Source organism: Poecilia formosa, unplaced genomic scaffold, assembly GCF_000485575.1.
Source record: "Poecilia formosa unplaced genomic scaffold, Poecilia_formosa-5.1.2 Scaffold419, whole genome shotgun sequence".
Lineage (NCBI taxonomy): Eukaryota > Metazoa > Chordata > Actinopteri > Cyprinodontiformes > Poeciliidae > Poecilia > Poecilia formosa.
This window is the reverse complement of record NW_006800358.1, coordinates 337,285-365,009: the sequence shown is the minus strand read 5'-3', so window position 1 is coordinate 365,009 and position 27,725 is coordinate 337,285. Positions and strand designations below refer to the sequence as shown.

Genomic DNA, 27,725 nt, shown 5'->3' with positions numbered 1-27,725 from the left:
TAAGACCAAAACCAAAATAATTCAATACAAAATAACAGAATCAATTTCTTTCAATAAAAAACTTTTCGAAAATTTGCAACTCAGAAATGTCCACGTTTTTTTTCTAGAAAATTTCTGCAGCTAAACTCAAAGTCTGAGTATTTTGTAGCAATTTGTTTCATTCTTTTAAATCTCAGAAATTTTTTTCAAGAAAATTTCTGAACATTTCTGAACATTTCTGATTTTTTATTTTACTTTATTTATTTTTATTGAGCACATTTTCAACTTTTCAAACAAAAATTTCCTTGTTCTTTTCTAAAAAAATTATATATTTTTTTTTAGCAGAAATTTGCCCCTTCTTTTTATTTTTTCATCCACAACAGTCCTAATATGCTGTTGTACTATTAAATACACATAATGCCGACTGGAAATTAATTTTACGCCTTTGTTTTGGCGCCCCCTCTAGCGCAGCGCCCCTGTGCGTCGCATGCCCATGTTTTTGCGCCTCTGTTTCCAGTGATTGCGGTAGTCTGGAGATAAAACTGAATCGACACGTCATTGGCTCTCACTCTGGCTGTGTTTGTGTGTATTTTAAAGGAAGGGAGGAGGAGACAGCGTGGAAGTGGAAGAAGCTTTGTCGCAGTAACACAACTTCTCCAGTCGAGCAGCTGCCTTTCTATAACACATCCTCCAACGGTCGAGTCCGTCCGACCGACCGAGTCGACATGCCGCCGGTCAGTCTGTGCTCTCCGTGACACCGGGAGGGTGTGAGTGAGCTTGGCTTGGTTTTCACTGAACGCTGGCGCGGAAGCGAAAGGCTCGGGGATTGGGGAAAGACCGACACCTCGCTGCGTCTTCCCCGGCGCCGGGCAGCCACCAACCCCGGATCGGCCGCAGGGAACCAACCGCAACGGCTGTTAGCTGGGAAGCTAACAGGCATATAAACCGAGGATATCTGTTCAGTTGAGCTTTGACTAGAGAGCAGCGGGTAGGTTTTTTATTAATAATTGAGATATATGTGTGTTTTTAAATTCTCTTAATATTTTAGTGGGTTTTTATTGTTATTTGGGGAATTTTAATTCCCACAAAGGGAGGATAGGCATAGCATTAGCCTTTAGCTTCCATGGGCAAACATTTGGATATTAGTTCAGTGTGTGTTTATAGAATCGAGAAAGTGTAATTACAGGGGTTTCTGACTTATTAGTGTCATCACTTAAATTAATTGTATTTTATTTTGTATGTGGTTGTTGTTTTTGAGCGGTCATCGTTAGCTCCCACTAGCCAACATGAATCACCATTTCTGTTATTCAGACTCAGCCTCAGGTTGTTTTGGGATTTTAATTTCTCCTCTACAAATATTTCAGCGACAGCGTGGAAATGGATTAAAAAATGAAGAGCGGGACTGTCTGATCATCCAAACAGGAGGGCCTCTCACTCTCTCTCAAAGGTATGTTTCTCTTTCACATCACTTCTGTTGTCATCTTTCAATTAACTTCAACTCCAGAGCTAATTTTATGAACAAAGTGTAACCCGATCACTGGGTCACAAGTGTTTCCATTGAGCCCAGTTCGTCATGCAGAGTGGTGCAAATGGCTAAACCCTCTGTTGCCCACAAATATATCGACTTGTGTCCTGCAGAGCCTCAACAGATGTTTGATCTCCGCTGCCTGACCGCAGATCTGTTGTGTAGCTATATGGCGTTACAGAAAGAAAAACGTGAATAGGTCAATATTTCCCCACTAGCCACATCCTGTGTTTTAAAGAAGCTTCCTCTTTAGTCCTAAAGTACTTTGCTACATCCTGGCCAGGGTCAGAGGTCACAGAACTACTTAATAGTAGTGTTCTTTTTTAGTTTTAGGTTTTTCTGGGTTGTTTTTTGTACCTTTCCTTTGGGAGTGGAGAATTTTAAATTATAATTATTATTACTGGAAAGCTGCCACAGATTAATTCCCCTAAGTGTTTCTTTCAGTTTATGTTCATGTCTTTTGTCTTTAACATGGGTAGAAAGTCTGAATTTTTCAGGGATTGATTGGGGACCAGAATTGCAACATTTGTTACATTTTCAGCTGCTTTCACACCATCAGATGAACCAAACTTTTTGTAAAACCTGCTCCTCTCCTCCCGTTGGGGGCGCTGGACCAAGAACTACTGAATGAAATGACACAAAAAACTCAGAAGAAGACATTGAACGCAGCTTATTTACAAAAATGGATTAAGTGTCATATTTTAGCGGTTGTAGGATTTCTCTCTTATTGAGCCATTTTTTCCCGCTAGTGCTAGACTTTCGTCTTTGTTTTGGTTGCATTTATCCAGAATGCCAACAAAATATGTGGATTAACTGGTTGCTAAATGTAGAAATTACATATATTTGTTCCTTCTTTTATAAGCAAAAAAGTACAGATTTAACATGTTAGGCATTTATTGGTTTAGTTTAGTGTAAATAAAAGACACAAAACGGTACAATTAGCGCTGCCTAATAGTTTTTTTCTTCCAAATAATTTGCCACTTTTAAAAAATGTATCAATTCATCATTATTTTTTTCTTTTACAATTAATTAAGCCTTTACTGCAAAGCATTAAACAAAATGTAAGTAAATATTTGTAAATGAGCACTAATACTTTCTATCATGAGTGCCATTTAGAGCTTTTTATTAAAAATGTTGCATTAATTGTTAACTGTTTCTATTATGTGAGTTAAGTTTAGTTTGTAATTCTAATTGGATGAAGTTGATTTGCTCATCTTGTCTCTGAAAGTTTCCATTTTTAGAGGGAATGTCGCTGACTCGCACGTCTAACATTTATCAGCGTAAAAGTAATAAAATAATAAGATCTCGACACTGTTTCTGTCATATCTGCAGATGCTAATCTCACGTGTTGCTTGTGCTGCTGTTTTTCGTAGAAAAGCTCTACGAAGCGTCCAGACCACTTTTTATCTGCGCCTCACTTGAGGCAGTGCTGCATTTTAGATAAGTTTGACTAACTTTTAAAGCGTGGCTTATCATTTGACGCTTTATCGTCCTGGTTTGTTTTGAAACAAAGACGGAGAAACCAAACAGCATGTACTGAATGTCTTTTTTTTCTTTACACTGCAAAAACACAAAACATTACAAAGTATTTTTATCCAGTTTCTTGTGCAAATATTTTCTTATTTCAAGGGTACTAACTTACAAGTTACTATTGAGCAAGAAATATGAGTATTATAAGTTAATAATTCCAAAATATTTTTGAAAAAGTATTTCTTCTACTGGCAGATTATTTCACTTATGGGAAATCATTTATAGGAGAAATAAGTTGCCAGTGAAATTGATACTTTTTGTAAATCAATATGAAGCGATCAGTGGCGTAAAATAAGCTACGTTTTGCTAAAAAGTTACTTGTAAGTTAGTTTTGTTTTATTTCAAGATTTGCACTAGAAACTAGACAAAAATACTTGATAAGATTGTGTATTTTTGCAGTGTCTTCACGGAAAACACTGGTAACTTTTTGGAAAGTAATTTAAAAAATGTCATTGTTTTAACTAAAAAATGTTGGTGAGCTCAGCAGATTTGTCAGAAATTTGCTGTTTGTGACAAATTACATTTCCTCATAATGTGCAGATTCTGTCATTGTCTTGTGTTTGTATTAATATGGTTGTGTTGTTAAATCCTTTTGTATGCCTTTAAGAAAGGAAGGAAGTGACTTCGACATCTGTAGCTTGTTTTTTAATCTTTTGGGTTTTTCACATCAGCAGAATTTGTAAACGAGCTTAAATGTGCCGACTACAAGCTGGAAATCATGGAGTCAGAATCATATTTTTAACCTTAGGAATACACATATATAAATGTGCTCTTTTTGCTCAATGCACTAAAATAAATATTTCATTTTTTTCCTTGTACCTTCTTGAGGAAACTAGATTAAATATTATTCATTTATGGACCCGGATCTTTTCCCAGAACTCATCCAGGAAACATAAAGTTAAACACCATAAATCTCGCTGATATTCTGAGGGAAGGTTTGTTCTTTTGTTCTCATTTATTTATTAAATGTAAGTAAACCATTTCAGCCGTGCAGTAAAACATCCAGAATGGTGTAAAATAGTGATTATTAAGTGTTGATGGCAGAAAGTGGCCTGCTTTCCCATCGCTGTGTCGGCTGCAGCTGACTCACCGTGTTGTCGTGTTTCTGGACCTCAGCAGACAGGCTAAAGTAGTTGTGTCATTTCCCGGCACAAAGCCGAATGAGCCAATTTCTTTCTTTTCTAAAACAGAAATTTCAAATGAGTATTTTCAAACAGTTGCTCATATTTCAATCGTCCGTCTGAGTTGCAGGATACCTATGAAAATATTTGTTGTAAAATAAATAAAGTGATATTTGCAGAAAAAAATTTGCATTTTTTTGGAAAAATCCCATTAAAAGCCTCCCTTTCTTGTCCTTTTTTAAAAATAAGTTTTGTATATTTTTTCTCTTTTCACACCCATTTGTGGATAACATATTTTATTGTCGTAGAGTTATCTCAGGTGACGTTATTTATTTGTAATGCCTCTTTTTTCTATGTTTTTTACTGCAGTTTAGTTTTGCTGGGTGTCTGCTGTCATTTATTTGGGGATTAAAATGGTTAAAATTAGATTTTTATGCATGAATTTTGTACCAAATATGTCAATATGTTGCTAAAAATAAATAAAAAGATATTTGAAAGAAAAATGTCATAAGATTACTAGAAAAAGATAATTTTAATTATTTAAAAGCTTACTGAAAATATTTTGATGCTGTTATGTTTATAGACTATCTCTTAATAAAATAAGGAACGATCAGCATTCCTCATTTTATTATTTTACTCTTTTTTGTTTTTCCCAATACAAAATCTCACAAATTTGCTACTTTATTCTCCTAACATTATGTCTTTATCCTGGTGATATCATGACTTTATTTATGTTGGTGTTTTTGTTTGATATCTGTTTTGCTCTTTTTAAGGGTGCTTATAAATAAAACAAACATCGCTATATTTAAAGAAAACAAGGCAAAGTTTTCTTCCTTAGTGTTGTGCCAATCTTAGTGCAAAAGATAAAATCCATATTTCATAATAAATACTTCTTGAATCACACATTTATGCAAACAGAAGCGAAACTTTGGGTTTCAGTTTCTTTAACAGTTCCTGATGTGATGCAGCTTTCATGTAGAAGTAATTGGACTGAATCACCATTTCGTTCCACTTCATTTGTGCTCCTAAAATAAAACCGGAGCTGTGAGCGAAATGAGTCGGTCTCACCGTTACTCTCCTCACCTGGATGGACAGATCTGGTCGCCACTGAACCAGCACTTCTCCAGGTCCTGATCGTGATTTATTTCAAAGTATTAGAGGGAAAACGTCTCGTTTCCTGCTCTCTGGAGTTTGAAAGTTTAGGTTCTCCAAGCTAAATATGTTGTTGAATTTCAATCATAAACATTCCCCCATGTTCTTATTTTATGATGAGAAAACTCTGATGGCATTACTAGAAAACTGAAGTTTCTTAAGGTGTTTAACATTTTTTTAAAAATTTTTTCGATGAATGATATTCAATGCAAAGTTGGGGAACAAAATGATAAATGCTGGAAATTTCTTTCTGCAAGCAGAGAGACTCGACGTAAACTCAAATTATGTTTTGGTTTTATTGGACGATTTTTAATTCAGAAACCAGTTTCTCTATTCAAACAATCTGGAGATTCTGTTTAAATTATGTGACTGAAAGAGGAAAAGACAACGTAAACACAATATTTATTGAAAACAATTTTATAAGTTTTGAACAAACTTGCAGAATAGTTTATTTTATAATAAAGTTTGAGCTTTTATTGTGACAAAATGTCAGTGTCCAAGTGGCATGAATGCTTTTGTACGTCTTTGAGTTAAAACTTAGTTCTGTTTTCTTTAGTATCCTCTCTAGCATGTGGTAGAAACTCTCTAAATAGTTTATTTTAAGTACTTAAAAGGTTATTTTGTTGCTGATTTTACTTAAAATATGTGCTATATTTTTAATGTAAAGAAATTTGGATGATAAAGCCAACTCTCAAAGTTTGGACGTTGCTCATGGTTGCAGTTTAGATGAATTTATGATTACATGTTTTGTGTATTTTTCTAATTCTTATCTCTCAATGAGGGTGGAAAAAATACTGGATTTTTCTTTGGGTCTGATAAAACACTGATTAAATTTCTGTCCTGTTCCTGAGAGTCAAAATGAGTTGATAATTAGGGATTAAAAGTTCCTCTGATGGGTGCTGTGGTGGCACAGGGGCAAAGCACAACCCATGTATTGAGGCCTTAGTTCTCATGGCGGTGGTCGCAGGTTCGATTCCCAGCATGGTGACATTTGCCCCATGTCTTCCCCCTCTCTCACTACCCTCCTTCCTGTCAACTACTTCCAAATAAAGGCCACTAGTGCCAACAAAACCTTAAAAAAAAAAAAAGTTCCTCTGATGGTCTGTTCATGAACTTGTTTGGTTTAATTCAGCAAACAGTGTCTGAACCACAGATTTTCACCAACCTCATCAAATCTTCAGTTTAAAGCTGTTCACAATAAAATGAAAGTACCAGAATTACCTTGTTTGGTTCACCAACCAAAATAAGTAAGATTTACATAAACGTGAAATTATTCAAATGGGCAAGTTTTGCATTTCATTTTGAAAGTTTTAAAGTCAAATACTTTGACACAACCATGTTACGTAAACCCACAAGTTCCCTTTATGCAACTCTGGAATGTTTTACATAGGTGGTGGTCATTTTTCCATTTCCTACTTTTGTGGCTTTGGTTGTTTCATACAATGTGCTGTTTTGTTTGCTTTTTGTGGGATATGAAAGGTGATCTGCTGCAGAACATTTTGGACCAGACATGCTGCAGTAATTCCCTACAAGCTCTGACATCTGATATAAAATAGTTTCAAGTCATAAAAACCAAGATGTTGTGTTTTCAGGTAGCTCTCTTCAGCTTACCTGTGCAGCAGAGCTGAGAGACAGAGCAGAAGATGCCTCCCAGGCCGTCCTCAGGGGAGCTGTGGGGCATCCACTTGATGCCCCCAAGGTATGACTTCCTGTTCTGAAATTCAATGTTAATTTATGTTATTCCAAGCAGAAATATCAGCAGGAAAGCATTGATAATGTTGCTCGTTGTGACTGCAGGATCCTAGTGGACTGCCTGCTGCCCAATGGGATGATTCTGACCTTGGAGTGTCTCCGAGAGGCCACGCTAATCACCATCAAGCATGAGCTGTTCAAGGAGGCCAGAAAGTATCCCCTCCATCACCTCCTGCAGGAGGAAACCTCCTACATTTTTGTCAGTGTTACACAGGTGAGAACTTGACTGATGTTTTTTTTTGGGGTTGTGGGGCAAAAGTACTTTGAAAAATTTACTTTTTACATGTTTTTTGTCTCTACTGGTTCTAAAAACAGGCCAAGTGCTTAAAAAACCCCATCTGACTTTTTAAAATAATTCAATGCTCCCTGGTGTCTGGAAAATTTGTCATTTCAAAACCCTTCTGAATGCAACGTCATGAGTCACCTAGTAACCCGAGGGAAGGCCAGTGCGTTACCTAGCAACCCCAGCAGAATTCTGCCCGTTGCCTAGCAACCTATGCAGAGACCTTTCCTAACCTGTTCAAGAGGGAGCACAATGGGTCACTTTAAAGATTAATTGCGTGTATTACTTTTGATCAAGCACTCTCATTTTTAATTTTTTTTACATTTTGTTTATCTTTTGCTCTAAAACAACAGGAAGCAGAGCGGGAGGAGTTCTACGATGAGACTCGAAGGCTGTGTGACCTTCGACTCTTCCAACCTTTCCTCAAAGTGATCGAGCCGGTCGGCAACAGAGAGGAAAAGATCCTGAACAGAGAGATCGGTGAGATCCTTGGTTCTAATAAAACACTAAACAAGGATTTTTCTAAATCTGTAAACATCATTTTATTGGAGTAAATTGAATAAATGATGGATTTTCTGCAATTTCAGGATTTTTGTTGTTGTTAGTTGGCCACAATTAATACAAATTAACTTAAAACGAATTTACCCTCCATTTTGTGTGTGCTGTGTAAGGTTTTGCCATTGGCATGCCTGTGTGTGAGTTTGACCTGGTGAAGGACCCAGAGGTCCAGGACTTCAGGAGAAACATCCTGAATGTTTGCAAAGACTCTGTGGAGCTGAGAAACTCCAGCGGTCCTCACAGCAGAGCGCTGTACGTCTACCCTCCCAACGTCGAGTCGACACAGGAACTCCCCAAACACATCTATAGCAAACTGGACAAAGGTACGCAACGATTTACAATCCAATCACACAACTTCATTACTGATGATCAAAGGAGTAACTGGAACGATACCCGTACAGCTGTTGCATAAATTCAGTAGAAAACATTCAGAATACCATATTCCATCCATTTGCCCCATGCTATTTGACAATGAATTTGCATTCTTTCTCGTTGAACAGTATTCTTGTGATTTCTTTTATTTATTGATTTTCTGTTGGTCTTACAGGTCAGATTATTGTTGTAATATGGGTGATCGTTTCCCCAAACAATGACAAGCAAAAGTATACACTAAAGATCAGCCACGACTGTGTGCCAGAACAGGTGAGTTTCATTAACCACACATTAGAAATACACTTTTAAAGCTGACTTGTAACATGTAACAGTAAAGAGTGCATAAGGCGTCTCATTACATTAAAATATTGTTGAATATTTATTTCAAACATTTATTTATGATATTTTAAATTTTTATGATTAGTAGCTACGGGAAGCCCAAAATTCTGGGACTCAGAAAATTATATTATTACATAAAAAGAACATTACAACTTACTTAGTCACGGAAAAACATGCAGACTTGTCCAGCACATAATTATTGGCATCTTTCACAAGGAGAAGCTGCAAAAGACCATAACTACAGAAACGTGGTTCACTTATTGATGTGTCCAAAACCAAACTCCAGCATAATCTCTTTGAATGCATCGCATCCTAAAGGTGATTGCAGAGGCCATTCGCAAGAAGACGCGCAGCATGCTGTTGTCCCCAGAGCAGCTGAAGATGTGCGTTCAAGAATATCAGGGGAAATACATCCTCAAAGTTTGTGGCTGTGACGAATACCTGCTGGAAAAGTATCCCATAAGCCAGTACAAGGTAAGACCCAGCTGACTGGTTCTGGGAGATGGGACTGTTTAATCCCAGTGGCTCTGTTTGGCATCTATGGAAGAAGGTAAAGGCCACTGCAAAAAGATGCATAAATGCTGATTTTAATCTCAGAATTCTTTTTTTTCTTCTTCAGAATTCTGACTGTTTTCTCAGATGAATTGTTTTTCTCATAATTCTGACTTCAGTGCCAGAATTTTCACTTTTTCTGTCAGAATTCTGAGTTTTTATTTCTTAGATCTTTTTTCCTCAGAATTTTTATTTTCAGAATTTATATTTTTTTCATAAATCTATCTTTAGTATCATAATTTTTACCCTTAGGATTCTCACTTTTTTCGCAGAATATTTATTTTCAGAATTCTGACCTTTTTTTCTTCAGAATTTAACCTTTTTTCCTTAGAATTTTTTTTTTTTTTTTAGAATTCTGCCTTTTGTCTTAGAATTATGACTTTTTTTCCTTTCATAATTGTTTAAATTTGTCATGCACCATTTGGAAAACAAAATCTTTAAAAAAAAATAAAAATTAGGAACAAGCTGAATAAATTGTAGGTTTACAAAACCTGTAACAAGGAAGGAACAATGTTTATTTACTTGGATTTTTGTCAAAGATTAATACAGAATTGGAATTATGAGATTAAAGGCAGGATTATTTTTTTCTTTAGTGGCACTAATCGTCTTCCGTAGTGTCTTACAAACTGTTTCTTTGTTTTTCTTGCAGTACATTCGTAGTTGCATCATGCTGACCAGGATGCCAAACCTGATGCTAATGGCTAAGGACAGCCTGTACACTCAGCTGCCGACTGATAACTTCGTCATGCCATCGTACTCTCGACGTATCTCCACGGCAACGTCGTACATGAATGGAGAGGCTTCGTCCAAGTCGCTATGGAGCATCAACGGGACTCTGCGAATACGAATCCTCTGCGCCACCTACGTCAACGTGAATATACGTGACATAGACAAGGTGGGGACAAATCTACATGAGTGCTTTTACATTCAATAATAAACGGAGCAGAACCTAAACTTAGTTTTACAGCAGAATCACTTGACTGATTTTTTTTATTTATTTATTTTTTTAGCTTTTTAGCTTTGCACAGCTTCCTTTGTTCCTACTTGTTGCTTCCTGTTGAAATAAATGGAGCTACCAACCTAGTTCAACCAAAGGGAACCAGATCTGTTTCTTTGTGCGGTCTTGTCTTTAAATGTAAAGGAAGGCAGATAAACGGAGTAGCAAACAGCACAAGCCCTGAGTAAAAAATAGAAATACTCAGATATTTTGGCAGTAAGTTCATGTTTCTTGGTGTCTGGAAAACGAACCGTTTCAAAAACCTCCTGATTGTTACCTAGCAATTCATGCTGAGTTCCAGCACATTTGATCAGCTGGTTTTACCACTGCATGCTCTTTACAATGGTTGCTGGAAAAGACAGTTTTGTTGTTGACTTGCCACCCAGAAACCACAAGCTGCATTATTGTTGCTTGTGCAAGAGGCTCCACTTCTGCTTTTCAAAGATGTCCGGTTGTATAATTGCATTTGTCTGTTGTCGTATTTACGTGCGAGTGTAAACATTGAGGTGGCCAGCAGGGCGTGGCCAGCAGGGGCTCATTTAGATTTAAAGTGACAAGAAGCCCTAAAACAGCTCATATTAAAATTATTTTGTTCAAAAATGCTATGAACATGTTTTGTATAGACCATAGAGCTATCCTAGCCTGTGCAACCTTTAAATGTAATTTTGAATTTCCTCTTTTCTTGCAGATTTATGTGAGGACCGGAATTTACCATGGAGGTGAACAAATGTGTGACAACGTCAACACACAAAGAGTACCCTGCTCTAATCCCAGGTACGTGGTCACTACTTTTAAAAAAATACATCCTCCTGCTCTGTGTCCTGTTAAGTAAGACACAGAACAGGAGGATGGATTAACAGCAGGATGGTGAGATTAAATAGCTGAATTTCATTTCTGTTGAACCAGACCTTTTTCCTCACCTTTGAGAAGTTTCCATTCCTTGTCTGATGCGTTGTTTTTGCACTGCGATTTCCATTTTGTGCAGGTGGAATGAGTGGCTCCCCTATGACATGTACATCCCGGACGTCCCCCGAGCTGCCAGACTCTGTCTCTCCATCTGCTCTGTTAAAGGCAGAAAGGGAGCCAAGGAGGTAAGACATCTCTGCGTTTAACCATGTCTACTAGAAAACAGAGAAATGCTTCTGTTTTAAATTCTGACTGCAAAGTTATGGGTGTAAATCACAGGACAGTGAAAAAAAACCTCTGATAATCCGCTAACGCATAAACCTCATGTGACGTTACACTTCCAGGAACTTCGTAGCTGACAACTATCTTGGTAGGCATCTTTTGCTAACTGTCTTTACAGTTGCTATGGAGTTGCTACGACAACAATAAACAAGACACTAGCTAAGACCGAGCTCTCGCCTAGCTTCTACCTAATTTATGAACAATATAAGTACATTGTAACTTTTTTTGAGTGCTCCTTTTTTTTTTCTTGGTCTTGAAGCTGTGGTTCATCAATGCTTTGCGCTGCGTTTGCCTACCAAGATGGCGGTTCAGTGCCGCGGCTCACTTCCGGTTCAGACTTGTGGGAACTATGTATTCAGCCTTTCTGTTGAAATGTGCTGTACAAATAAACTTGGTTGATTAATTGATTGTATAGAGGTGCAAATTGTTTGTTTTGCTCTTTTGCTAGCTCTGAAAACAGTTGGCACACTTGACCTACTGTACGCTAACTGTAAATTTCCAGATTAAATTTAATCTGAGAAACAGTTATAAAACTTGACTGTTTTATAAACTTTCCACTTTTAGTGGAATAAAGTTTGACGTCTCTGAAGTTTTGTTATCAACTGTTAAGAATTGAGGTAATTACTCATGCTCTTATTTTGAAGGGGAAGAACATTGTTTACACAGCAGTTCTGTTTCCTCTCCATGTTGCTGTTTTTTTCCCTCCTGTCTCAAATATACAAAACATGTTTTATTTCAAACATACAGGAACAAAATAAAAAATGGATGATAGAGAACAATATATAAACATAAATGCAATGGCTATGTCCAAGTTATCCACATTAAATTGGTGCTTTAGGGTTGTAGTCTTTCAAGGGCTGATGCTATTGGAATTGAAGTTGGCACTTTAGCATTAGCTTCAGCTAAATACTAACACACTATGTAGTGGAAGCTAATGCTAAAGTAATGTTTTAGCATTAGCAGAACTCATGTGAATATAATATAATATAATATACTTTATGATCCCCAAGGGGAAATTTGCTTTTTTGCTGACAAGCTACTCCATCTAAAAAGTGAGTACAGTAAATATTAAATTATGATTAGTGCGTTTAGGGTTAGCCCTGCTAGCTTTTTAGAGGTTCCACCATTGGTCAAATGATGGGGGTAAATATGTAGTATAGGGTAACTTTTAGAAACGGCACACAGACAGCAGTATATTTGTTTCATTTGCTGCTGTGTGTGCTGTTTGAAAGGCCTCTCCTCCTCATCAGTCTGAGGTGAATGGAAGCTGTGGCGTCATCTTTGGCTCTGTTTAATTACTAATCAGTCATGGGCACCTTGGTGGCAGAAAACGTCAACAGGAACAGAACCAGCTAAAGTGACCTGACCATTTATTTAAACTGGGATTTTTTTATGTTGAAAAATTTCTTTTTGAACTCACTTTGTTGTAATTTTACTGAAAACACAAATGCAGATTAAGAATCATATCTAGAAAACCTTTTAGATGAGGTTTGTGTGGGTGGAGTGTGTCAATGAAAGCCAGACATGGATATTGTAACGGACACCTAAGGTGAGTCCCGTCTCCTGACCCGCAGCACTAGGTTGATGTCAGAGTAGCGGATGCCCTTTCATGGCCTGTCTAAATTAAAGATAAACATCTTTCTTTAGCAGCCCTTTGTCCCACCACTTACTCTTAACAGGTGCATTTTGACTTGCTGGCTGCTGGTAGCTGCCTCTGCCATATTCACAGCTATTGTCCTTTTTGATAGCTTTGTGGCCACTTTTGTTGAATTCTTGCAAATGAGGCTGAAATAACTAATTTGATTAATCGTTTTTTTCAAATGGTTGTCAACTAATTTGGTAACTGAATAATCGTTAACTAGAGCGTACACTCTAAAACATGCAATTTGCTAAAAGAACAACACTTTCAGAGCAGTAATTAAGCTAAAACTGTACAGAAATGTATACATTTTGCACTTAAGATATAAACCCCCCTCCATTTTTTGTATGTAAATGTTTTACCCAGAACTCCTCAAGTTGCAGTTTTAGCTTCAGCTGCTTCATAATCTGATAAAAAGTCTAAGAACCTTTTGCTATAAAGTTATTAATTGGTTAATAAAAAAAATCAATAGATCAACCCATTGTATTTGTATTGATAAGTCAAATGATGAAAGGAATGCTGCGTTATATTTTAGGGAGTTGCGACTACCGATAAATAGCTGCTAATCTTCCTTTGCTAGCTAGCTGGTTATTACATAGCTAGCTAGCTGGTTACTAGGTAGCTAGCTATCATTGTGGGTATGTGTAAATTTATTGCCAGTTGGCAGGACAATAGCTCACTTCTGTTAGCAACCCGCTAACCCATACATAGCCATTATTTGCGATTTTTCTTTTGTGATACAGCTCTTAAATTCATTGATAATGATCTTTAAAAGTCTTACATTTGAGTGAAAGCTGTAGAAACCTTGTTTTATAATCTTTTGGGTTTTTATGAAAGCGAAATCTTGTAAAATTCACCGTTGTGTTTTTTTTTTTTTTTTTTTTTTGTGTGGTGTTTTCCAGGAACACTGCCCACTAGCTTGGGGCAACATTAACCTGTTTGACTACACTCACACTCTGGTGGCCAACAAGATGGCTCTGAACCTCTGGCCAGTCCCTCATGGCCTGGAAGACCTCCTCAACCCAATAGGAGTCACTGGATCTAATCCCAATAAGGTATTTAACATGTTTTCATAATAAATAATGAGCCTTAAATGGCATACAGCAGTCTGCATGGTATCTGAATATTTTTTTTGTTTATTTTAATGTATATTTAGGAAACGCCATGTCTGGAGCTGGAGTTTGACCACTTCAGCTGTCCTGTCAAATACCCAGACATGAATGCAGTGGAAGATCATGCAAACTGGATCATCTCCAGGGAACTGGGCTTTAACTTCAACCTCTCAGTCAACCACTCGGGAACTCAACAGGTCTGTCAAAAATAGGCATTTAGTTTTATCTGGAATTGTATTTAAATTGACAAGCAGTGTCAATGTGAGCAGTTGACATCAGTTTCTGCTCTAACGAAGTTTCCCTTCCATAAATGAAATTACTTTGCAGGGTGTGATGCTGTTAAATGTATAACGTGTGAAGGGGAAATCTGCTGAATGAGTTGTGATTTAAGCCCGATGGTTTTATAACACATTTTGTTGCCTCCTCATATTTTACACACGCTTTATAATTAACACGTCTCCTCACACTGTTCACACCCTCTCACATGTCGTTCTGTGTATCACATCACTTCCGTGTTTGTGCAGTGAAACTTTTAAAATGGGTCACGTTTATTCAGGGTTGTTAGGTTTAGGAAACATGGACTTGCTTTTGATATTACTGGGAAAACAGGAAGCTTAGCGGGTTTAATGTCAGCTCAGGTGTCCCGTTATAGTTTCAAAAAAAAATCTAATGGGAAATGAGAATAAAATCTGATTTATTTATATTTTTGACCTTTGATTTTGTTTTAATGTTCATAAAAGAGTGTGATGGATGGATGGATGGAGGGATAAATATTTAACTACAAAACCTTTTGCTAACTTGTTACTTCCAACACTATAATGGTGGCTCAGAGGTGCCAGTTCAGATTACTCTCTTCAGTTATTCATGACGGTGTAGATGATGCTCTGTCTTATCAGATTTCTACATGATGTGGGGCATGAAAACCGTGACTTCTGCCATGTTGAAGTGACACATTGAAGATAGTTGGCCAAGGAAGAGGACATGAATGATGCTAGCTGATTTGCTCATCTCTTCTTTTGTTTTTTGTTTGGCAGATCAGTCTTTGACTTCATAGCAGGATAATTTTATATAGTTTTAAATATGGTGGAACATGATTTATACTTGATTCATAGTTTTAAAAGCTGGTTTAATGTAATATATTTGGAGAATTGTGGGTTTATCAGCAAATTTTTCAAATTTTTTCAACAAAAAACTCAACAAATCTCTTTTGTTTTTAAACATCCCCACGCTGAGACACCATTCATAACATTTTCAAATAATATATCTTAACGTATAAAACTTATTTCTTTGTGTTGGTGGATTTCAGTGTTTCTTTAGACCAGTGGTCCCCAAAGTAGGTCCTGGAGGACCAGCATCCTACATGTTTTAGGTCTCTCCCTGGTTTAGAGCATCATTAGAGGCCTAAGAAGAACATTGACATGCTGAAAAGGTTGTTTCTACCACCAGGGAGGGAACTGAAACATGCAGGATGCCGGCCCTCCAGGACCCACTTTGGGGACCACTGCTTTAGACAAAGTTATTACATATACACTGATGTACTGGGAAAGCACAGAGATAGTGATACTGTGAAAGGTTGGTTTAGATTTTACATCTCCGATTAGAACTACTTTGTCTAATCGGACTAATCAAAATCAAATCAATAATCAAATGTGGGGTTCCTCAGGGCTCCATTCTCGGGCTCCTCTCATTCGGTGCCTAAATAGTTCAGATTTTAGATTACTACCAATTTCATCATAGAAATTCGAATGACACACACACACTACTTTATTTTTGTCCATATTGTCAGTGAGTGGATTTGGTCAGAATTTTCTCCAACTTAAAGCTGCAGTTGGTAACTTTTATAGAAATATATTTTTGCATATTTGTTGAAACTGTCTCTGTGTCCTGATGTTAGAATGACACAGATAATCTCTTTAAAGGCTTGGTTGTGACAAAATGTGTCGATAAAACCATCTATTAGCAAACTGTTAAAATATCTTCCTTTGCATTCAATGAGTGATTCTGAAATTTAAATTATATTAAACGATGAAGTAATTTGGCACTATACAAATATAAACTAATTCACTATGAAAGTAATGATTAACCCCACAGTTCTTATCCTGAACTTCTGTGGCTTTTTAGAGTGTCCTGTAAAACCGTTTAAATTACCCTGTGCCAGTAAACTTGACTCATTTGGCTTAGTGAAATTCTTGTGAACAAGGACTTTATAGAGAAATTTATAAGCTGTTGAGGTTGCCACTCTTATAAAAGCCAAACTGATTAAATTTTATTTCTGGTTTTAATGATTGCAATGAATGTTGGGTAGTTTTTTTCCAACAATCTTTTGGTCTGTATTGATATTTAAAAGCTGTTTTTTTATTGGCGATTACTTCTCCAGTGTTACTGGATGGTTACTGCGGGTAGTGATGAAGTGTTTCAGCGTGTCGCTTCTGTTCGGTTCCAGAGCAGTCGGGCGGCCAGAGATCACGCCCTGACGGAAAGCGACGGCGAACAGATGCGACAGCTGAGTAACAGGGACCCTCTGTCTGAAATCACTGAGCAGGAGAAAGACTTCCTCTGGAGACACAGGTGAGCAACTCGTTCACACTGGAACCATATGGCGACCCAAACATCACAATCATCTCCTGCTGCTTCCTCTGCCAGGCACTACTGTATGAACATCCCAGAGATCCTTCCCAAGATACTTCTTGCTGTCAAATGGAACTCCAGAGATGATGTAGCGCAGGTAAAGCATGGTTATCGACACATTGTGGTGTGTTAGGAGGGCACAGAGCTGCTCCCCAACGATGGCTAGAATTGGTTTTACCTGTCGGGTTGTCAACAAAACGCATTAAATAAGGGTAAATGTACACTTTACTACCAATTGTCAGCACTACAACAACTAGTAACAAGGTCAGGAAAAAGTCTTAATTAAGAAAAAATAGTGAGGAAGAGGGAAGTAGTTCAGTTATGCTAGCTTGACTATGACAATCATAACATTTAGATGTGCTGCAGAATTCAGTGTTTCAGTTGGATTAGAAAAACAAAAAAGGGCGACCCACACACCATGACAGGTCATGAGTAGAGCAGGTGTTTAAATGAGCTAATCAACCGCCGCTGTGTTAGCTTAGCTTGTAGCAGCGATAGCTAATCTACCACAGCGATCACTTAATACTTGCAAAATAAACAGTATAAACAGAACTATCACACTGAATTAATTACAGTAATAAAGGATGTTGTATAAGAGTGAATTGAAACAATCTTTTTTACAGTTTCTTCTGTTTTTTTTGTTTGTTTGTTTGTTTTATTTCCAAAGTGTGGTGCTGGAAAAGTTGGAAAACCTACCTTGGAAATGCTTGAAAAGTTCTTGAATTTTACTGTGGGGAAAATTGCACAAACCCTGGTTTTGATTTGGGAAGCAAAGAGTTATTTCCAGAAAATTTTACTTTATTTCAAATGCAAAAAAATTTTCTAAAGCGTTTCTATGTTTGAAATTGTTTTATGAGAGTTTTTTTTTCTTCAAAATGTGTTACATATGCAACTCTTAGAAAAAAATATTGCACGTTATTTCATAAATGTTTGTCCACCTTTTTATTTGCTGATGTTAAATATGACTTAAGTGCACCTCAGTCTTTTGTTCCCAAGTCAATGTGTTTTATTTCCTTCGTGCCAGATGTATTGCTTGTTGAAGGAATGGCCATCGATCCGTCCAGAACAGGCCATGGAGCTGCTGGACTGTAACTACCCAGACCCTGTGGTCAGGCACTTTGCTGTACGCTGCCTTGACAAATACTTGACCGACGATAAACTCTCCCAGTACCTTATCCAGCTTGTTCAGGTTGGTCTCAGTCTAGTACAGAACATAAATACTTGTCTTAACATTTTAAAATAAATTATCAAAAATTTTCCAAATCCATTGATGCATAAAGGGTTTTAAATACAGACTGTCAGCTTAGACTATATTTAATATAATGCATTACTGGAAGACAAGTAAAACAAAAGACGTTTGCAGGAGCAGAAAATGTTTAATTCGCCTCACTCGGTTTGTACCCTAAGGCAAGATGTTTATTAAATGTTTTGTTAAATAGTTCCTCCTATTGGAACTAGTTTTTGACTGGGGCTGGATGATGTGTCTGAAAACGACATCACTTTACAAGCAACCTTTGAAACTCAGAGATTTCCATGTTCTTTTTCTAGAAAATTTTTGACTTTCAAATTCAGAAATTTAGAAGTTTCAGAAAATGTCCATTAATCTCAAAATTTTGTTGTTTATTTTTAAGCAATTATGAGGCATGGTGGCAAAACCTTAAAACTGCTGCTGCGCAAGTCACTCACTAGTTGTTGCTAGGTAACCAAAGAGTGAGTTGCTAGGCAACAGTGAGTGAATTGCTAGGCAACAGTGAGTGAGTCGCTAGGCAACAGTGAGTGAGTTAGTTAATGTCACCAACCTTTTGTAGCTGTGAGAGGTTGAGCTATAAAAGGTTTCTAGTGTCCAACATAGAAACCGCAAAGCCTTTCCTATTCCTTCATTTCCCAGAATGCTGTGCGGTTGTAGATCAGACTTCAGTGAATTTCTTATGCATTGAATATTTAGTATTCTATCAGATGTATTTTCTATTGATACCGAATTATTGTCCAGCCCTACTTTTGACAGATTACAATGTACAAGTCCTCACTTATTTAAAGTTAGATTTCAGAATAACTGACAACCATGTACACTTTCTTCTAGGTATTAAAATACGAGCAGTATCTTGACAGTCCGCTAGCTCGCTTTCTCCTCAAAAAGGCCCTGACCAATCAAAGGATAGGCCATTTCTTCTTCTGGCATCTCAAGTGAGTCATCTATTCACTTCCTGCATTAAAAGAGTGATTGATTCTTTGTTTTATGCTGAGATTCCTGCATGTGTTGTGATCTCAGGTCAGAAATGCACAATAAAACTGTGAGCCAAAGGTTTGGGCTGCTGCTGGAGGCTTACTGCAGGGCCTGTGGCATGTACCTCAAACACCTGAGCAGGCAGGTGGAAGCCATGGAGAAGCTCATCAACCTCACCGACATACTCAAACAGGAAAAGAAGGATGAGACGCAAAAGGTACCATCAGCACACGAGTCTTCACTTTGTTTCAAGACTCTGCATATTTTAAAAATTATTCTGTTTTAATATTTAGTAGGGATGCAAACAATTATTATTTTCTCGATTAATGGTTAGATTAAAATTAGTTCCAATTGATTAAGTAGAAACGTCCGGTTGGAGCTTCTATTCATGTTGTAGTTTGGCCGCCATCCAGCAGAGGGCGCCGCTGGTCATTCTTAAGCGGAGCCGTTGATACAGAAATTAAAGATGGCGGCGGAGTCATTCTAGAACGGAAAAGAGAGACGGTCCAAACAGAGTCCGGTGTGGGATGGAAAACAGATTTTATGCGGTTCAGCTTAGAAATATAAACACTCGACAAACTTCTTGATTTATCACCTTAGTAGCGCTCGTTCAGCCAATTGTCATGACGGAACAGCAGCAACCGAAAATGACTGATATGCTACGGAGGCAAAGAAAAGCGGAGAAAACATTCATTCAGGAACAGATGGGATTTCAGTTGGGAGGAATTAATTCATGGGGAATTAATTGTAACACATTTTAGTCCCTTATTTTTCTATTCAGAAACTTATTTTGTTATATTTCATAAACATGTCTTAAGTTTATTAATGTGAGAAAGCCACGATTTCCCTCTTTATTCATTAAACAACTGACAGAAAATAAATTTGTAATGTGTTTTTTTTTTAAAATTCAGCACGTTATAAAAAGTTTAGTCCTTTGTTATAAACATACGTTTATAAGAAAATGGCTGCTTATTAATAGTCAACCATTTAAGATCAATCAGTTTTAGATTAACTTATTAATCGATTACTTGCATCCATAATAATGTTTTGAACAATTTATTTTATAGACATAAAATACAAATGCTGAGCCTTGAAAATTTGAGTACAAGAGTTTTATGAATGTGTAGAACCCCTGACATTAAATTCAAAAATACTTTATTGATCCCCAAGGGAAATTAAATCTAAGCGTAAATATTTGTTTTTATGTTTTTGGTGAAGGTCCAGATGAAGTTTCTTGTAGACCAGATGAAGAGACCCGACTACATGGACGCTCTGCAGAACTTCACCTCTCCACTCAACCCTGCACATCAGCTGGGAAATCTGAGGTTTGCAAAATGATGAGCTGTCATGGCGTCTCTTAGTTCAGAGTGGACGAGGGGAAAATAACTGACAGCGCCACATATCTGTAAACATTTTTATGTCTCAGGTTGGAGGAGTGCAGGATCATGTCATCCGCAAAGAGACCGCTGTGGCTCAACTGGGAGAATCCTGACATCATGTCTGAGTTACTGTTTCAGAATAATGAGATCATCTTCAAAAACGGAGATGGTAACAATCTCACACATGTTGCACTCCAGCAAACATTTCTAATCCCTTATGGAAACCTACAACAACACACGTCCTCACGAATAACTTTAAACGTATCCCGAAACGATTAATCAAATTAATTGTGATTAAGCAATTATTGCCATAATTGTCAATTTAGTAATTGATTAATCTTTAACTGACACATACAGTCTATAAAAGGCAATTTGCTGAAATAACAGACTCAGAATATTATTTAATTTAAAATGTTTCCAAAAAATATTTAGATTTTGCATTTAGGATAAAAAAAACAAAACTTTTTCTGTAATTATGTTCTTTCCAGATCTCCTTAGGTGGCAGTTTGGCTTCATCTTGGTTTCTATCTGTAATCATTTGTGTTTGTCGCAGATTTGCGGCAGGATATGCTGACGCTGCAGATAATCAGAATCATGGAGAACATTTGGCAGAACCAGGGACTGGACCTACGGTACAGCAATCAGTAACGATCTCTGTCTCAGCTTGGGTACTTTGGTGTCATCGGGTCTGCTTTGCTTCCTCAGGATGCTCCCCTACGGCTGCCTGTCTTTGGGAGACTGCGTGGGCCTGATAGAGGTGGTCCGAAACTCCCACACCATCATGCAGATTCAGTGTAAAGGAGGCTTGAAAGGAGCCTTGCAGTTCAACTCCAACACGCTGCATCAGTGGCTCAAGGACAAAAACAAAGGAGAGACGTGAGTTTTCCACTGGTTTTAACTAGAGACTCACAGATGTTAGTATCGGTATCAGTCCCAATATTTAAAAACATTTAGATAAGGAATCAGTGACAAGGTTTCCGATCCATAAAGGGAGATCTATTCAGTCTGATTCTATGCTTTTATTATTTACTTTGCATTAAATATAGATTTTCTTACTGCACTTTCTGAGCCATTTGAAAGAAGGTTTACTGCAGTCCACTTACTGTTTTTATTAGTTTGTTTGTTTATTTATTTTACATCGGCTGCTGTACTCCTAATTGCACTGACTGAACGAATTAAAGTTTTTACATGTTTGACCAAAGCTTGTGAAGCTATTTGTGTATTTCAGTTTGCTCTACTGGTGCAGAATTACCAAATAAAATTTTAATTCAGTACATTTATATCTGTTGCTTTAAAAAAGAAACATTTTTAGTAAATTCAGCTGTTTTTCTGTATTGGATCAGTATCATCTGACACTGAACCTCAGATATCGTATTGGAAGTGAAAAAAGTGGATCGGTGCGTCCCTATTAACGAAGACATAATTACCGGCCGTCTTATTCCCACAGAATGACATTTTCATGTCTGTTTCACCTTATTTATTCGTTTTAAATCTGTTTAGTGATTGAGCATTATCATATTGTTTATTAATTGTGAAAATTTCTTATAAGAATTCTTATTTACCATCTTGTTAAATTTCAATTAATGTTAGAAAAAACCTGACATCAAAAATGTCATTACCATTTTCTCCACTGTTTGCTCCACAAGAACATCAGTAGATATGAATAAACTTGAAAATATGATTAAATGTAATTAATTTTCACAGTTTGGAATCATACTGCTGTAAAAATGTGGAAATATGAAGAGCCTGGTCTCAAATGGAAATGCCTTTCAAGAGAAGTTTTTGTTTTTGGTGCTATGAATGCTGTGCTACGCAGTCATAACCATACAGCTACCTAACAGAGGAGTAGTAAATAGCTTTTATCATCATTTCATTGTTGTTGGCATTATTGTACCAGAAAACATTGTGCTAAAATCTGATTGATATTTAAATATTTCTCTGTATTTGTGCAGGTATGACCTGGCTGTGGATCTGTTTACGAGGTCCTGTGCTGGCTACTGTGTAGCCACGTTTATTCTGGGGATCGGAGACAGGCACAACAGCAACATTATGGTCAAAGATGACGGACAGGTAACCCACATGCAAACAGACATACACCGCTCTTCTACTTCATTTAACATTTGCAAATATCTGGAAGCGACGTGGATGTTCCTGCAGCCCGTTTTCCTCTGGATGTGTGAAGTTACTGAATGATATATAATTGATATAATTGTCTACTAATTTAGCAATTGATTTTAAAAAAAAAATCCTTTGTAAGTATGTTCTAACCAAAACGTCTCAAATGCATAGTTTTAAATGTATCTAGTTCAAATTCTGTAAAAATATATTTTTTAAATCTCTTATTCAGCACCTTTTGCTGTTCAGTTATTAAAATAATCAAGAGATAATTCCTAGACTTTACTGGTGTTAAACCAGAGAGGTTTGGGAATTTCATAGGTTGATGCAAGAAGTTCTCTTTTCTTCTTCTTTTTTTCGCTGCAGAGGAATCAAGCAAACAGTACATTGTATGCAATAAAATGTTTCTTTTCTTATTTAAAGAAGGAATTGAATTATTTATTTGAAACTTTAATGTATTTCTACTTTTGAATAAAAAGGGTTAAATGACAAATCTGCTGAATGTGCTAGTTTTTAATTCGATAAATGGTCAGAGTAATCGATCGGACGATGACTAAAATAATTGTTCCTAGATGAGCTTTAGTTAGTAAAACATTGGCAGCTGAGCTGATGGTTTTTGCTCTGTTTCAGTTGTTTCATATAGACTTTGGCCATTTCCTGGATCACAAGAAGAAGAAATTTGGTTACAAGAGAGAGCGAGTCCCGTTCGTACTGACTCAGGACTTCCTCATCGTCATCAGTAAGGGATCCCAGGAGTGCACAAAGACCAAAGAGTTTGAAAGGTCCTTTCTTTCTTTCTGGTTTATTATTATGACTGCTTTGTGTTGGTCCGACACAAATATGCAACCTCTTTAAATAACCTGTTAGCTGCTGTACATGTTTTGTTTGCTTCTTTTTTCTTTGTTATGGAGCCTTAACATGGAGGGAGAATCGGCTCTCGATTTGAAAGAATACGGCTGACACGATTAACCAGATTAATTGTGATTATTTAAATAATTAGATAATTTAGTAATCGATTAAACTGGAGTTCATACTCATAAATCAAGCCAAATAATTAACCCACAATTGTACAAAAAGTATTACGAGTTTTCATTTAAGGAAGAAAACAAACTTTATTCTGTAAATATGTTCTGTTGCCTTTACAAATTCATCATTATCAACAAAATGTGACTTTTCTGACAAAAATGTTTCACAAAAATATGTCTTAATATCAGGGGAAAGTGATTAAAGTGATTTCTGCAAAGACAATAATGAAATAATAATGTGCAACATGAAATGAGCAGAACTGGGTAGTAACTACATTCATACAGTTACATTTAAAAATGTAATTTAAGGATTATTTTTACTACATTGTACTTCTTCATTTTTATTTTGAAGTAAAAACTTGAGGTTGCAACAAAAACCTGTTTTTGTTAGTTTTATAGGCTTTATATTGAAAGAAACTAATTTTGAGGAATTTTTCTGATTTTGTAATTATGTTATTATATGAATTATTTCAATTTTAGTGTTTAAAATACCAAAATGTACATATTGTACTTCGGTCCATCTAATAATGTACTTATTAAATATTACATGTTTGATGTTTTGATCAGCTACTCAGAACTTGGTAAACTTTTTACCAAATACATTCTTACGGTTGAGTAATTACTTAGACGGATACTTTGTACTATTAGCTGAGTAAACATATGTGGACGTAGTTCTGTTCTGAAGTTCAATCTCTCTTCCCATCCGTTGCTGTAATCCTGTCGCCATTTTGGCTCCAGGTTCCAGGAAATGTGCTACAAAGCGTATCTGGCCATCCGCCAGCACGCCAACCTCTTCATCAACCTGTTCTCCATGATGCTGGGCTCCGGCATGCCCGAGCTGCAGTCGTTCGACGACATCGCCTACATCCGGAAGACGCTGGCGCTGGAGAAGAGCGAGCAGGTGAGTCCCGACTTCTCCGTCTTTACGTCAAAAGGAACTTCAGGGAACGTCTGGACAATAAATCAATAACGATATGTATCACGATAAACACCTGTGGGAATATTCACTGAGCTCTGATCCAGGACCGCACAGCATTCTGGGGGATGTAGGCAGAGGAAAGGATTTGGCTCAGAGGTGTCCAAAGTGTTTCCATTTGCAGCTCCTGGACTGATTTTGTGTGACCTTTAAATTATACAAATGTGTCTCAGGTAGTTGATGCAAGACTTTTTTTTCTCAATTAGGACAAAAGTATGTCCCACAAATTAAAATCTTCTCACAAAATCATCAGATATAACAAAGTATTTATCTTTTAATTACAACATTTCTGATTTCCACTTATCCACTAACTAATACACTTATACAGACTTTGTTGCACCAAAATCTGCTTTTATTTACACCATTAAACGTTTTCAAATAAAGATTAAATCTTGTTTTTGTTGCTGAAAATAGACCAAATCTTTTTCAGATTTGAGTCGAACCCAAAGTAAATGGAAAGCACGGAGAAACCTTTTGACGTCTGGATCTACAGTGATTTACATATTCCTTTACTGCAAAATTAATCAAACTATTTTCTTTGTGTGACTAAAATATTTCACACTAATTTTATTATTCATTATTTAGCTGGCAATTTTGGCCCTTGTTACAAAAAGTTTGGACACCCCTGCTTTAGCAAGCTCTCGCAGCTAGCTAAGGAAAGTTGGAGGAAACAACTAGCCCACTCACTTTTTGGTTGCCTAGCAACAACCTGCTGAGTAAGAAGCAGTTTCAAGTCACCCCCCGCACTCCCCCCAATGTTTGGTTACCTAGCAACGACCTGGTGAGTGACGTGTGCAGCAGCAGTTTCAGGTTTTTCCCCCCGTATTTCATAACTGCTTTAAAAAAAAAACCGTCTTGGAATGAAAACTGTGGATAAAATGGGAATGGTCTCCAGTTTAGCTGTATTTCAGATATTTAAAACAAAAATCGACTGACATGGAATAGGGTTTTCAGCCGTATCGTCCAGCCTGACTTCAGAGTCTCCTCCTTTCTTCATGGGTTTTTGTTTCTTGTGTGACGCAGGAGGCTTTGGATTATTTCATGAAGCAGATGAACGACGCTCACCATGGAGGTTGGACCACCAAGATGGACTGGATTTTCCACACGATTCGGCAGCATGCACTAAACTAAACGCATTAAACTCAACATGGAGTATTTATTACTACACTTTTTGAAGGGATTTATTTTTCCATTGACCGCAAACTCTATAAAACTCTATGAAGTTTGCCTTTTGATTAATTTTTGAAGTACTTTTTCCCTTGTTTTGTAAACGAGGTTCTGGGTTTTCCTCCATTATCCTTTCGGTTTGCCTTTATTCGGGGTGAGCTGCTTTTGTCAGTGTGTCAATTTTTCCTCAGGACCCTGACGGTAATAACCTCCCCAGACTTTCATGTTTGGGGAAAAAAAAGGAAATCTCTTCATTTACTTTGCTGCTCTTTAAATAAAACCAACACAGCTTAGAGAAGCCACGTCCCCCAAGGTGTGTTGGCAGACGCAAAGCACTTGCTGACCTTCAGTCTTTGCAGTGCTGCACTTTTTCTCAACTTCACTGGAGAGAGGAAAGGCACAGGAAACGGTGTGCACAGATTTTGTGGATTATCCCCCATCTATAATGTCTTCCACAGATAATTTGACCTTTTTTCATTGTTTGGGTTTTTTGAGCAGAAATTTAAAGACTAAAAGGCATCAGAGACATAGACTCTTGAGATTTTCTTTCTCTGGCGACTTCTTGTCCTAAACTTCAGGGCAGAGATGCCTCTCCTTCAAAAAAAAACAAGGAAAAAGTAATGTGTACAGATGTATGACTTTTTAAATTAATTTATGTATTTTGTTTATTTCATTTTGAAAGTCAGAAATATAACAAGATACTATTGATTTTGTAAATATGTTTGGAATTTTGTCACTTAAAGCCTCTTTTAGCACCATTTGATCTGCAGGTGGTTTTCTTGGTTAGACATAATGCTGATATCTTTTCATTTATAAAGTTGGCCTATTTGTTATGTCCAGTCCAGAATCAGTTATTTAGAGAAGCAAAAACTGCAAGAGTGAACATTCTGGTCTTGCATTACATATACAACAAGAAGTGAGGAGAAAACACATCCTGGCACTTTGTGTACAAACAGGAATGGAGATTGTCTCACCTTCCACTTCCCCCCCACATGCGGTTAAGTCCCAAAATACACAATCTGAGTAAATTAAACTGAACTAAGAGTAATAAAGCAAAAAAATAAAAAATTGAGGTTTATAGAAAATGGTAAATTTAGTCAAGCAATATTTTCGACAAGTAACATAAAAATCATCTCTGACTACATATTTTCAACCTAGAGTTTTTCTATCCCCAAAAATGTCCAGATAACCAATTGTTGTGTGTTGTGATTGGATATTAGTAGGAGAAAGTACAACCTATTTACGTTTTGCTATTCAGTGCCAAGGAGAAAACCAGCAGCCAGTGTATAAAAGCATTAGCTTGGAGAGTTAAAAAACCGGCACCCTCTGGAAAGATTTAAAAGCCCTCTGTGACGAGCCAAATCTGTCTTTAATTTACAAGACATTTAGGTTGCATGGTTCCCCTCTGTGTTTGGGCCTGAGCCGGTGCTGCCTTGCCTCAAACAACTGTCACCAACACGCCTCATAATGGGGAGTTGTGCTGAGTATGCATGCCTCACTTTTCTCCACATAGACAGTTTTACCTGAGAGTTTAACAAAAATGTTAAGGATGTTATCTGTCACATCAGTCTTTAGCTCCCTCTATAGTTTATCCACAATAAAATGTTGTTTAGCCCTAAAACTGTCACTTTAGGCTAATTCTACGCAACTTTAGCAAAGCAAATTATGCTAACAAAGCTAATTTTGAAGTAATTTGCGACAAAACAACACAAAGTATATATTTTATTCTCGGAGACGTCGACTCCACTTTTAAAAGCCCCAAGAAGTGAATTGGGATTTGCTTCATACGTCCAACTGTTGTTTTCTGACTCTGAAATATGGCAGATTAGTTTTGCTCAACCAGTACTCATATGGCCAAAAAGACAACTTGAGATGGATTAAAAGTTCATTTGTTGAAAAGTTAAGACACTTAATGATTACATTTAAATGTAACGGGAACTTTATTGAAATTAAAATGTCTAAAGTATTTCAGTTATTTGGCATGTAATCAGTGCTGAAAACGCAACATGTGACACTAAACCGCTCAATTGGCTGAAGTTTGAACTTTGTGATGCTCCAGAAATTAGAATACTTTGTATAATTAATTGGGTAATTAAAAACCCATTATAGTAA

General features: G+C 36.9%; 1 protein-coding gene across 1 annotated transcript; it reads left to right on the top strand.

Annotated features, from left to right (window-relative positions):
- The first annotated feature begins 442 nt into the window (after positions 1-442).
- On the top strand, positions 443-26,208 carry LOC103155249 (phosphatidylinositol 4,5-bisphosphate 3-kinase catalytic subunit alpha isoform-like). The gene is made up of 26 exons (XM_007576882.2): positions 443-967; positions 1,344-1,426; positions 6,900-7,006; positions 7,105-7,273; positions 7,696-7,822; positions 8,014-8,223; positions 8,448-8,542; positions 8,930-9,085; positions 9,813-10,058; positions 10,849-10,934; positions 11,146-11,251; positions 13,890-14,042; positions 14,144-14,296; positions 16,543-16,667; positions 16,743-16,824; positions 17,752-17,916; positions 18,808-18,911; positions 18,997-19,168; positions 20,170-20,276; positions 20,378-20,499; positions 20,884-20,962; positions 21,036-21,206; positions 22,283-22,400; positions 23,076-23,227; positions 24,209-24,371; positions 25,470-26,208. Exons 3-26 carry the CDS (start codon positions 6,951-6,953, stop codon positions 25,575-25,577), a joined length of 3,225 nt encoding a protein of 1,074 aa, XP_007576944.1. The 5' UTR covers positions 443-967; positions 1,344-1,426; positions 6,900-6,950; the 3' UTR covers positions 25,578-26,208.
- The last annotated feature ends 1,517 nt before the right edge of the window (positions 26,209-27,725 follow it).